At 40.9% G+C, this 13,728-nt stretch overlaps 1 protein-coding gene across 4 annotated transcripts; it reads right to left on the minus strand.

Annotated features, from left to right (window-relative positions):
• Positions 1–797: 797 nt before the first annotated feature.
• On the minus strand, positions 798–12,900 carry stat3 (signal transducer and activator of transcription 3 (acute-phase response factor)). 4 transcript variants are annotated; one of them, XM_084038114.1, is made up of 24 exons: positions 12,676–12,900; positions 10,253–10,395; positions 9,317–9,560; positions 9,119–9,211; positions 8,928–9,009; positions 8,668–8,768; positions 8,190–8,341; positions 7,742–7,900; positions 7,342–7,434; positions 7,170–7,229; positions 7,042–7,071; positions 6,847–6,940; positions 6,711–6,758; positions 6,190–6,273; positions 5,506–5,604; positions 5,272–5,407; positions 5,122–5,174; positions 4,934–5,028; positions 4,681–4,820; positions 4,375–4,593; positions 4,099–4,141; positions 3,500–3,559; positions 1,823–1,920; positions 798–1,744 (listed from the first exon to the last, which is right to left on the minus strand). In XM_084038114.1, exons 2-24 carry the CDS (start codon positions 10,378–10,380, stop codon positions 1,680–1,682), a joined length of 2,376 nt encoding a protein of 791 aa, XP_083894240.1. In that variant the 5' UTR covers positions 10,381–10,395; positions 12,676–12,900; the 3' UTR covers positions 798–1,679. The 4 variants fall into 4 exon arrangements, with proteins under 4 accessions (XP_083894240.1, XP_083894241.1, XP_083894243.1 ...); XM_084038115.1 differs by having other exon boundaries at positions 798–1,720; positions 12,676–12,899; XM_084038117.1 differs by lacking the exon at positions 3,500–3,559 and having other exon boundaries at positions 798–1,720; positions 12,676–12,899.
• Between the last annotated feature and the right edge of the window lie 828 nt (positions 12,901–13,728).

The following is a 13,728-nucleotide window of genomic DNA, read 5'->3' on the forward strand; positions in this document are numbered from 1 at the left end:
TTACCACAACTTCAATGTGATGATGTCACAGGTCATCATGCATATCAAACTTCTGGCTCTAAAACAATGCGTCCTGCATTTTGTTCCCCCTGCAGCAGGCAGTGCCAGACCAACAGAGGACTCATAAAGATGAGACATTTATTGGTTGCATAATTATTTATCACATATTGCTTTATTGCTCTTAAATCTTTGGACGTCCTCCTTATTAGTTGTCTGGTTGTTCATCTACAGTGCTGCATTTCAGCACTTTTCCAGTCACAAGCTCTTTCCTGATGCTGGTTTTCAGCCAGCTCCTGGAACATCATGTTAGCGGCCCTTGCTTTACCTTCAGAATAAAGTTCACTTCAATAAGACCCACTCTAGACCTCCGCTGCCTCTAATGTCTGTTCATTGTGTGAGAAGCGACCTCAAAAACTCCAGCTTTTCTCGTCACTGAACAAAAATACAGTGACTTCCTCATCCAGCATGTTTGATCCGGGATCTGGTTTAATAAACATCTGCTTTATATCTGCACCACTTATTTATTCATTTACCAGAGACAGGGAGCATTTATCAATATTTCACTTTTTCTCAGAGTTGCCTAATGAGCTCATTTTCATCCGTCTTCCCTGTGAATGTTATTACATTCAGGACCAGCTGTACATAATGATTCATAAATAAGTTATTGGAAGGTTTAGTCAAGGCTGGCTCATTAATGCTTCGTCCTTGTAGAAAGAAGTATTTTCTTTTTGTATGCGTCCACCAATAATACACACTTGTTTAAAGTTGACATGCATGACAATAACTACACCGACTACTTTCAGTGCTAACTTGTTTTTATTGCCTTCTGTCAAATGATGAATAGTTACAGCGTATTTTACAGAAATCCTCTTGACGTTTCATGGCATGATGCACAAACACGTGGGGGGGTGAGGGGTGTTATTGAAAGGTGAATTCATGCACAAAAAAAACAATAATAATGCAGTATTTAAGTGGGAGTGACACCAAACTGTTTTCAGTGTATATCTTTACAGGTTACATCACGTCATTTCGTGCTTATGGGAAAATAGCCTCAGAAGGCTCTTAAATTCTGTCTTTTCCTCGCTGCAGCTTTTTTAACGCTTCAAGAAATATAACGAATATTGAGTAAAAGCTATCGTGAAACAGGAACCATTTAAATGCCAGCAAGGTATTGTGGAACACCTGTGATAAAACCTTTGGCAGAGATTCGGCAAAACACACTTAAAAAGGACCATTAAATGCATCAAGACGAGTACGATTACAAAGCCGAATAGTTTATACAATAATTACTGTTACATTTCCTTATTCAAAGAAAACATGAATTCAGAACCATTTTAAAAAGTCAATACAATGTTCTCAAAAATATAATTCCAGATACGTAAAAGGTACTCAAGAGATCTAGGCAAGATGTGGAAGTACTGAATCAAAGCAGGATGCTGTTTAAAATACAACAGGTCATTATCAATCAACAGCTTCACACGCTGAGCTACACGAGTGGAAATGCTCTTTTGAAATCATTCCGTGTGAAAGGAGAGTCATTTGTTTTACACGGGAACATGAGACGAACTGTACAGGCAGATTGTATGAACAGAGGGAGGAAATAAATCATGATAAAATCCTCGATCACGACACCGCATCCAATCCCAACAAAGAAAACGAACAAACGGGACAAAATCTCTTCACAGAGGTGATGCTACGTCCATGTCCAAAGTGAGTGACTCTGCGGAAGCAATCCAAACAGAAGCTTTTAATATTAAACATTAGTCAAGTTCTACGTCAATGGGCAACTTACAAATATGCGTCCGTTATGTCTCGGGCTCACCCAAATGTGCTGGATTAGCTTCGGCTTCATTGTGCATCAGGGAGTCGAGGGTGCGGGGCGACATGGGGAACAGGTCACTGGTGTTTCCGGAGTTTGTGCTGTGAAAAAAAAACACAAAAAAAGAGGGCAAATTGTAGATTATAACCAGAAATGCCCTCTGATGTCACCCACGCACACGTTGGATAGCAGCCATACGGTTAGTGTTAGTCAAAATACCTCCAACATAACTAAAGGAACAACATCTTAACTTGTGCACGTCAGTGTGTTCATCACACTGAGCGCAGGGATACCACGCGTAAAAGGGCTGCGATCCAACTGCTTTGTTCATATAGTCCCGATACCGATTAATAAGCTGTCTCACTGTTGGGAATGACTGGGATCATTCTTCTATGTGTGACACAACACCAGGCTTGACATAAACATTGCTTTCCTAACTCTGTTCAACTAAATATGAGAAAGAAATACATAGATATACAATTAATTAATTGTTACTTATCATTAGAATAATAAATCGGACACCAGCAACTTTGAACAGGAATTACAATACAAGGGTAAATAAAACAAATTGGTCAAACCTTACATGGGAATTAAATCCCAGTAAATAATGTATATATTATATACACACAGAACTGATCTGAATAGGACAACCTCTTTGTCACATATCGGTAAAGGTGCAACCCTTGTTTAATACACATATCAGTGGTTAATGAGTCACTCCAACAGTCTCATCAGACAGATAATCAGCATTCATGGCGGTGTGCAAAGTCACGCCCAAAAGAGAGCATAGTAGATGAAAAACAGGATGGATATGCTGCTGTGATTATTGAAGTGATTATTAAAAATAAATATTTCCAACTATTAAATGTTTACAATGTTTACATGCACGCACAGACACAGATTAATAGTTTGATTTAACTGCGTTTGATCAGATTTTTGGAGAAATTTGAGTTTGCTTCTTATCAATTTAGAAAACGTAATTGTGTATCACAATATCTCAATGTATGGTTTCACCTCCATACGATTCCATTAAAAGATGATAAATTGTCATATTGAATTATCACGCAGTTCTAAGACCTGTGGTAAAATACTGATGAAATATAAATGTCAAAGTACATGAAAGACTGGGCAGGTGTTACATACTGCTCCTCACGTCTCTCTCACTAACACAACATACTTAACATTGAACCGATGTTAACAGCTACAGTTAGTGTCATAACAGTTGTTGATGAGTTGGCTGGTGGATCGAACGGGCCATAACTCAGGCTTAAGAAAGTTCAAATTAAATATATTTATTTCATTTCCGTTTTCATTCAAATGTTCTTTTTTCTCACAGTATTATGAAATCAATTTGGAAAAATCTCCCATCGATAATACTACTACTGCTCAAACAACCGCATCAAAGACACTTTGGGCTGTTGAATGCATACAAATGGGTTTGGTGGAGGAATTACAGCACAAATATCTGGGAAACCAGATGTGATGTTGGTGAATGGCACGGAGATGCTCTTGCATTAGGATGCAGGAAAAGTGGTGGTGAGTCGGAAAAAACAAACAGGAATTATGGAGGTGGGGTTACGGCACCGACATCCCTGAAACCCTCCCATTGGACGCACAAACAAAAGTGACAAGATGCACACACAAAGCCCTCCCTACATGCCACCTCCCCCGAGCGCCTACCCTGGGAATCCGTTCCCAAGCAGATCGCTGTCCGGCAAGTCCATGAACACGGAGGGACACCTATGGAGACAGGTCAGGATCTCACTGAGCAAACCTCACAACTCACCCGCACACCATCAAATCCACCACCAACGTCTCCCCTTCTCATGTATGTCTTGGTTCATCTCAGGTTTCCAATACAAATACAGTTTGCGTCATGGAAATGAGTTCCCATCAGATACGCCCAGTGAGGTCACAATCCGATGTCTGGTGTGAGCCGCGTTCTGTCTATGCTCAATGTACACATAAACTGGGTTCACAGTATCTGGTCTGAGAACATGGTGAGGGTTCCTCCAGGGACATTGATGACTCACAGTGAGAACATCTTTGTTCTTTTTTTTCTTTGAATATTTGGCAATACTTGCCGCATAAAAAAAAAGAGTAAAAAATGAGGAAGTTCAGATCTTGAACAGGATGAAGAGAGAATGTTTAGTCTTTGATAAAAGTCCACAGCTGGTAATAAGGACTAACATACTGTAACGGGAGGTCACATGGTGTCATGAGATCTTCCCGTAAATACTGATGACTTCAAAATAAGAGAGGAGTGACAGATAACTTACGGGGTCACGCAGATGAACTTTGTCTTCAAGTACGGCTGAATAGCTGTGAGGGAAAAGAACATGTTTGCATTATCATAAATAAAAAAATGCAAGTAATAACATACATACTTCTTCTCTTCTCTTAAAGGAATATTTCACACGTAAAATTACGTGTCACATAAGTCATGCAGTATAAAGATTAAATCATTTTCTTTTCCAGGTAACGCGTGATGAGTAATTGATATACAAATGGTCATGTTGTTGGGTGACATATTCCTCACAGAATAAGAGACTTACTGCTCGTAGAGTCTCCCATCTCAGGCTCAGGAGCCGCTTCGGGCCTACAATATTTCCCGAAAGCTTCATCTTTGGGAATATCGGGGTAGAGGTACACAAGAGGTGAAACCAGGATGTTGGTGGCATCCATGATTTTGTAGCCCATGATGATGTCGGCGAAAGACATGCTGTTGAGCTGCTGCTTGGTGTAAGGCTCCACTGACTGCATCTGGGTCTTTCCTAGAACCATACAAGGAAGCTCGGTATCACAACACAATAACAATAAAGTAAATCCTTATCAGCTTATCAGACAGTAAAACAACTCACCACTAATGTCTTTCTCCACCCATGTGAATGTTATGCCGCCCTCCTTGCTGCTCTCACTGAAGCGCAGCAGGAAAGTGCCAGGAGGTTTCGGACTAAGAATGGCCCTCTCCCTCTCCTTACTGATAAAGCCCATGATATACCTGCAGAAAAGCGGAAGTCATACAATTAGATTTGCTAAATCGGTACTCTATTTTAAAATGTCAAAACACTTCAAATATATCACAGGACTTGTGAACAAAGGACGACCTCTCACCCTTCATTCCACAGGGCCAGGATATACTTCTTCACCAGGTCAATGATGTTGTCCAGCCACACCCAGAAGGAGAAGCCTTTGCCAGCCATATTTTCCTAGGAAGAGGAAGGAGAAAAATAACTCACACTTAAGCAATACAATGGCAGTACGGGCAGATTGAACCACAACATATTTTTTGGGGTCAGTACCTTACAGAACTTGGCCCAAGTGATCTGACAGCCAGAGTAGTTAACACACGGCCCTGGATGGACAACAGCAGAATAACAGCACACATTAATTTGATGAATTAAATGACTGGAGTTCAACGTTTTTGAAGACTTGGATGGATGACACCTCACCTAGTAATTTCTCAGCCAGTGTGGTGAGCTGCTCAATGGTCAAGCCTCGCTTGGTGGTGGAGGAGAATTGCCAGCTGAGAACCTCGGCCACCTGGTCCCACGTCCCCACCGGAGGCTTGGTGAAGAAGTTCACATTCTGTACAGGGACACCCAGGCCAACATTGTTTAAAAATATAGACAAACAGTGTGATGTGTAAACATTCTCCCCCTTTCCACCAGAGGGTGCTGTCTCACCTTTGGGTGGTTAGTGAGCATGTTGTACCACAGGATGGAAGCCCAGGCGTTAGGCATCTGGCAGATGTTCGAAATGACGACCACTGGCAGGGAATGAGTCTGCACAAACAGAGGATGGTAATTCATTGCTGAAATGTGTTCTCGGGGCCTTCTTTAGGTGGTTTTCTCATTCAACACTACACTATATGCTGGGGTTCTTGGCATAAGAAGCTATTCTGGTATAAAATGGTTGTTCTTTGTCTCTATGTGAAGGCCACAGAAGAAGCATGTTGTAGTGTGCCAAGAAATCAGTCGTGGATTCCTGTAACTTTCTTACATCTTGGTCATATGAAACTATGTAAAAATCTAACTTTTCTTCAGTAGAAATAGTGCTAGTTCCCATGCTATCAGTGTGGTGATCTGGGTCAGGTCAATAACTGGGTTGCTGGAGGAGGTTTGACTTGTTTGACTTGAAGTAACATCTCATTTAGAAGCAGAGGTAGTGAGAGTCTCCAAAGGTGGAAGACTTTGTTGTAATGATTCATTTGACTGGTGGCTTACTTCGTATGGGTGTCAAGGAACAAAAGCTCTCGTTATTACTCTTTCGAGTTTTGTTGATTTCCGGTGTTAATGAAAGTCACAGTGAGAATACAGAAACGTCTCCAAGTTCATGACACAGAGACACTGACTAAGACTGATACTGACCTCCAGATCGATCTTCAGGCCTTGATGATAGACTTCCGTCTCGAAAGTGATAAGATGGAGCTCCTCTGTGACAATCAGAGAGGCCTAGAGGAAGCAGATCAAACCTCTAATGTAAAAAAAAGGGCTGCTTATGAATATCAAAGATCAAGAAGACCGTTTTTGAAAGCCATTACACCAAACATAAACAACATTAAAGTTGCAATCACAGATTTTCATGTAAATAAATGTTAAATCAGCATATATCTGAATAAGGTAACACAATGGTGATTGAGCCTGTGGCCAAACAGGAGAACATGTATGACTTATTGCAGGGAGTAATGGAACAAGGAGGAGCAGCCATGGTGGGCTGTTGCTGGTCGCAGACTCGAGGTATACGGGCCAATTATTGCCTGACTTCTTTATTAAAATTATAATTTTGCTGTTACCACCAGTAAATAGTGTGTCGCCAAATTAACCAGAACTGAAATCTGCAGGATTACCACTTTAAATCACTCCATCTTAATGTCAGAAAAAGTACTTACATCACTGTTGGTCCGGCCACCGTTACCGCACCTCTGTTCTCTCAGGGTCTGCAACAAACAGGAAGTTAGCACACCACAGCAGGCTTTTATCAGAAAATGTCACTTTCAAGCAGTAAGCTTAGCCTCTATAACTCACCAAGTGTTTGAACTCTGCTGATAAGCTGCCATTGTTGGATTCTTCCATGTTCATAACTTTTGTGTTGGTACCGAGGATGTTAAACTTTCGTGACCTAAGAATATCAAGGAAGAGCAGAAATTGAGTCTCTTTCCTAAAATAACATACAGTTAATGCTCATGCTTTGGGGGGTTGGAGGTCTTATTAAAGTCGTACCCTCGAATTGCAGCCACATCCCCAGATTCCCTGAAAAATAAACAGCTCAAATCAGCAAAGCAGTTTCTTCAATCATATGTGTCATAGTGACTTAATATAAATGATAGAACACACATATAAAAACTCACTTGTCAATGCAAACTTTAATTTTCAGCTGATAATTGAGTTCGGGAAATTTTACCAGTAACCTGGGAAAATAGGAGGAAAAAAAGTAATTAAGATATAAAATGTTGTATTTACAGAGAATAATAAGGGACATTATTATATATAGTATATATAGTATAAAAAGATGCATCTTACCTGACTTTATTTGTGAACTGCACTCCTGTTTTTATGACCAGAGGTCTGTCTGGATGCATGGGCATACAAGGCTGTCTTTCAACCACAAAAGAACTAGAAGACAAAGGGGATCATATTTCAGACAAAAGACGTCACAGTAACATATGGTGAAGAGAGTCTCAGGTCAAAGGTCGATTGATTAATAATTTGCAGCTTTCAGGAACAGTCTTCCTATAGAGATGCAGATGTCATCTGTTCAATAAAAACTGTGGGGGAAAGCCCTGTATCATTAGTAAATGGGACTTTGAGCTCAGAATCTCTCCACCATATTTCCTAAAGGTTTCACATTTATTATCCATGTGATCATAATAACACTTGCAAAAAATGGTCTGGGCAGATGCACAGTAAGTAAAGGTTGTACCTCTTCATCAGGTTTCTGAACAGGTCCACAATCTTCTCCTCCAGGGCGGGCCGGTGCTGGATGATGGGGTCTCCTTTGTAGGACACCTTCTGCTGAAGCTCCTCCAGCTTCTTGATCTGCTGACGAATCTGGAGCTGGGACTCAGCCAAGGATGTGATCCTGGTTAGAAAAATATACCCCGTTCAAGTCAGGACTACTTGATGAAACATGCCTCCAGATAGCAAACTGACGTGACAATACTGGTAGCACACAAGAGTTGAGAACCGAGTTCAGAGTCAGTCTGTAAGCCAAAGTAATCTATTCATGATCTTAAAGACACTGACAGAGACAAAGATGATGAAAAATACACATGTTGTTTATTATAAGCTTTTAAATGTCAATCGATCATGATCATTAATGTGACCGACGACTGATTAAGAATTTGCTTGAAATTTGCAACCACGGTTACCATGTTTCAAGGCGATCCAGGCAGATGTTAGGGGGACCTCCAATACAGGCAATTTGCTGCCTTCTCTTCCAGTCCGCTAGTTCTTCATCAGTCAGGTTCTTCTGTACATAATCCATGGCGGTCAACAGGCCTCCCATCTCTGTCACAATTTGCTACGAGATACAAACAAAGTCAAAACGGTGAGGGTGACCGGTAGCTTTACCTCTGTGCAGTATGCCATTGATGGCAAAGATAATTTTACTCTGTAAAGTATTCTTAGTGTCACAGTAACAGTAGCTTTATCTGGTGGCCTAGCATATAAGCGGGAGCATGGGCTGCAGTGAGGCGTCTAGTCTCACAGCGGTGCACAGCAACCCTGAATCACACCACCATGAAACTTGAGCTATTGATCCATTTGTTTGCCATCACTGTTTGTGCATCACATGAAGCACAAACTGTTAAAACTTAGGTCACAAGATGGTAAAGCATAGACACCAACCCTCCTCAGCTGGTCCAGGGCGCTCAGCATCTGCTCCAGCTGAGCCATCTTCTGTCTGGTTGCAGCTGCTTGGCTGTTCCCATTTAGGTCCTGGGACAACTCTGCATAGAGGGAGGAACTGTCAGTCAATAGATCAGCAAAGACATCTAATTAACTAAATCGATATCAAAATGGTTGCAAATTTAGCTTGAGTTAAAATGTTTCCAACAAATGAATATCACTGATAGGGTTAGGAAAATTAAAAATGAATTAGCATATACCTCCTTGGCTTTTCAGTGTCTTGTAATTGAAGTCAAAGTCATCCTGCAAGTTCTCAAGCATTTTCATCTTCTGTTCCATATCCTGAAGAAAAACAAATGACGATATATACATTCTTATCAAGACATACTCATTTTATTGTGTTAGATTGCGTAAAAACTTTTCTGCCAGCGAGTCTCTGGCCGAAACGAACCTGCACCCGCTTCCTGATGTCTTGGAGATTGTGCTCCAGAATCTGCTGCTTCTCTGTCACTACTGTCCCAGTGGGGTGTGCTGCTTGGCCGTCCTGCAAGGGAAGAAAACATACTACTCACTGCCGTACCACCTTAAATTCATGAACTGAGGTTTTTTGATGTCACATCAATGCTAGGTCAGTGCAACTCTTCTCTACCTGTACAGCAGTGGTGGCAGTTTGCAGCAGCCTTTGCTCCTCCCACAGACAACGGGCAACAATGCGGGCAATATCCATCGGCTTCTCCAAGTACTTGCTCTGCAGATGCTGTTTAATCCTGCGCAGGTTATGCTGATAGAGTACATTGTTCTCCTGCAGGAAACGGCTATACTGCTGGTCTATTTCTCCCAAGAGGTTGTGGAACACCAGTGTGGCATGTGACTCCTTATTGGCAGCGTAAGCCCTTGTAGAGGAGAGCACAGGATAATCAGGTTAGGTTTATTTGTTGTTCTTTCTAAGAGCTGGTACTAAAGGTGAAAACACATTTCTCACCACCTTCACAACTGCTTTTTGGATGTCATCAAAATATGTACCTCAAAGAGGGAGAATACTACTACGACAATTTAAATACAAGTTGACAGAAAACACACTTTGCAGGTGCTATTATTGCAATTTGGCTTGCAAAACAAAAACATCCTCAATTGCAGAAAAAAGGTTTTACGCTCACTCGAGGTGGTTTTGCTTTTTGTCAAAACAGTTAATGTGATAAATGGATTATGGACAACGAAGCCAACATTTAAAGAAGTTTTCTCTTGTAGATGGTTAGATGGCCAAACCTCTACTTCTACTGAGATTACAGCATCACGTAACCTTTGACTCCATCTTCTGAGCAAACTACAATGTAGCCCAGTTTAATCACATCAAACCAAGCCTCATTTCCATTTCTTTTGTATGCCACAGTCCAGCAGTGCTCTTAAAATTCTCCTGACAGTTAAATGGAAACATGGCTAATAAATGCTAAAACACCATAGCTTTCTATGTGGCAAGCTATCATTGTGAGTGGCCAATCTGGAGGGAGTGGAGGATAAAAGTAATGTTTTGCTATTGACATCAGAAACAAAATGTGCTTTTGAAAGAAATTAATTTATGTCTCACCAGTCTTGACTCTCAATCCAGGGGGCAAGGAACTGCCGTAGCTCCATGGGGAAGCTGTCACTGTACAAGTGGTAGAGCTGCTCCAGATACCTGGTCTCCAGCTGCTGTAACTGGTTCCACTGGGCCATCCTGACACACACCCCCTTGAATGTATGCAAAAAAAAGATGGGGTTCACAACTAAATCATTGAAGCAGAAAACATCTTTATTTCTTTAAAAAAGTGTCATATCAGCATAACCTTCACTCTGACCACAGACACTAAATCTAGTGACAGGCTCTATTCAGAACAACTTCCTGTTCAGGGAAACACTATGCCTCCACCAAGAAATATAGGGCGACGTGAACAGCTGTCAACTCCCTGAGCAAATAGGAATTAATTTTTGGTCAATGTTTTGCCCCAACTGTATTCAATCAAAGCCACAATTCCTTTTCTGAGCTGTTGAAAATCTACTGTTTGGATTTGCAACCAGAGAAACATACTGGTTAGAATACAACACCATCAAGCTTCACGTAGCTGCTTGCAGAGACAAGAAACAATACATCAGATCCAGATTGTAGGCTCAGCTAGCTGTCTCATCTTACCACCATCCAGCTACATTGTTCCCCGGAGGGCTCTAGACTGTACAATAACAGAAAAATAACAATAACCAGACACTTGCTAAATTCAAGAGAAAGTTGTCTCTTCTAACATCCATATTCAATTACCAACTGAAGCCATTTTAAAGCCTTTTACATTTGAGTACTGTTGCATGAGACTGCCATCCAAAGTCTGACTATTTTTTTTTGTACTTATTTCTTCTTCACCACATCACACATTCTGGCCAGTTGTAATACAATTACTGATGGCCACTCCATTTAGGTGAGGCTGAAAAAAGGTATTACCTATTGTTATAGACTGTATAATATTGTACATGTAGAGTTTATCTAACAAACTATACTTTTTGATTTAGGGGAACCTGAAAGAAAAGTATTGATGTTAAGTTTCACCTTAATTGTGTAAATCCCGTAGAAGCCACAAGAATTCACCTACACCAACCTTATTCTCGCTGACATCATATGGGTTATTTTAAGCATGTACACGGCATAACAGAAATTGTCCATCAAACGTGAGCACGAGTTTCATATGATCTACATTTCTCTGACAAGTGGATCTGCATATTGTGAATTTCTGGGCATGTGAAACCCCGAGAGGATCACATCAAAGCTGCAGCTGCCTCATCTTAAATGATGTAAGATGATTAGTTTCATTTTTTCATCATCAAAATTGGAACTTCCTGCTTTCTGTTGTCGGGGAATTGGGGTTGAAATTGCAAGCAGCATCTCGGGTGCATTAAGTTCACAAACTAGCTAACTACCAGTTCATATCAAGGGATGGGAGGCCAAAGTTAATTTGGGTGGTAAGATCATAATTAATCCACAAAGTCAGAACATATTGGCTCAAATTACTTAAAACATTTTGTCTGGGTGACACACATTATAAATATCGGACCCAATGATCCAAGCCAAGGACAATATATGGCCAAAACAACCCATTTTTAACATCTTTGTCTATATTTTGAATTCCAGTCTCATGCGTATTCAAGGGGACTTTGTGAGGAATTTGCCAGTCCAGCATGATGTGTGGCACCAACTATAAAGCACAATGTGATTCCTGAATCCATGTCACTGATACTCCAGAAAGTACTTCCTCCAACAAACTAACAAAGGAAGCCTTAACCCTGCCAACTCCATTTTATGGCCCTTAATTGTATGAAAGTACAATTAAGTAATTTGTCATCATGACTCTTCAGAACATCTGCCATTACTGTAGTAGCCTAACTAACACACTGTATCACCATAACTCTCCACAGGTGTACTGTAAAGATAATAACATAAATACACACACTTCAAAATCAAAAATCATATTTAAATTTAAATCTAGACGTGTGGGATGGATGACGTGAATAGCAGTTCAAGGTGTCAAGACAGGTTGGCCTGAAGAGGAAGGGATGCAGATGGGCGTGACAATGGAAGACGACAATGACCTGAACTTGATTGTGTCCAAATGTAGTCCGCCAGTCAAGTCTGAGCAACTATTCAGTCCAGTTTGACGACAACTGACGTAAGCATGAACATTATCACACTTGGACGAGCCAACTCATCCAAACAACACGTAAAAACCAACCGAGTGCTGGGTCTTTGGTCGCACTGTTGTCGAGGAGAACCGAGCAGGTGCAGCTAAAATGTAGTAACACTTTAAAACTCGTATGACGCGGACGCAGAATGGCGACCTCGGCATGAACAACGTTAGCTTATAACCTAGTCATAATGCTGCCGCTGTAGTTAGGGTTTGGGCTAACAGCGTTAACAGAGCTAGCCGTTAAAGTGATAGGCTGTTACATAATAAGGTCTAAGAAACAGAAGTCTCCTTTACAGTTGCTTACCTAGCTCGTTGTTATTCCTCTGCAAAGTTTCTCCGTAAAAAAAACAAACTGTAATCCTTTCTCTACAAAAAAACACTGACAATAAGAGTCAGTGATGACTTTCGTAACAATTTAATATACAAAAGTGAGGGAGAACACACGGACAAAAAGCCTAAGTGTGTGTATTTTCTTGCCAGCACGAGAATCAGTTCTCCGACACACGTACAGACCCTTCCACGGAACCCATCTCCTACATTGCCTTCTTGCCAGCCACACAAACCCAATAAACTATTAGATCGGCAGCCCTAATGGCCAATACGAGTCCGTCATTCTATTGTTACCAATCAGAATGCAGTTTATACGTTGAGAGGCGGGGCTTCAGGCGGGGTTGGTTGAGAACGTCGTGTTTACTGCTGTCGCAACTGCGCTGTTCCCGACAGCCAACCCTCCCCTCGGATGGACTACAGAGCAGCCACTTCGCTTCTTTGCCGCGGAGGGGGGACGAACCTTTTGAGAGAACAGCCAGCCTGGAAGTCATCTGAGTTACTGGCAGTGGTGACGTCATCAAGAGTTTAATAACGCCAGTGCTGTTCAGTATTGACCTCTCCATGCTCTTAATTCAGTGTATGTAAGCCTCCTTCAACAGTAGGTGAACAAATAGAATTTAAACACACAAGCTGGCATATAAACAGAGCCATATGGTTCATACATTGTTGGTAAGATAAAATAAAGAGAAGCATATATATTATTGAGCAAGCTTTTATTAATACTGAAGTGGCAAAGGAGGCATCAAACACACCATACAGGCAAGCGTCGTTATTTAAGTATGAATCAGTAACAGCAAGAGCAGTTGTCTTGCAGCATTTATTTAAATGACAATGTTTCTATGCAAGCTCAGGCTGGTTAAATCCCCTGTAGGTCAAAACGTGGAAAAATATACATTTGGTAAAAATGCAGTTCTTTTTTTCAAAGAGACCAATATAATAGTGTTTCAATGTTTGATGTGCAAAACAATGCAGTTTTTTTTTTTGTCAAAAAAACATTAAAGGATCTAATTATATATTCTAATAATTA

Source organism: Eutrigla gurnardus (genome assembly GCF_963514095.1).
Source record: "Eutrigla gurnardus genome assembly, chromosome: 20".
NCBI lineage: Eukaryota > Metazoa > Chordata > Actinopteri > Perciformes > Triglidae > Eutrigla > Eutrigla gurnardus.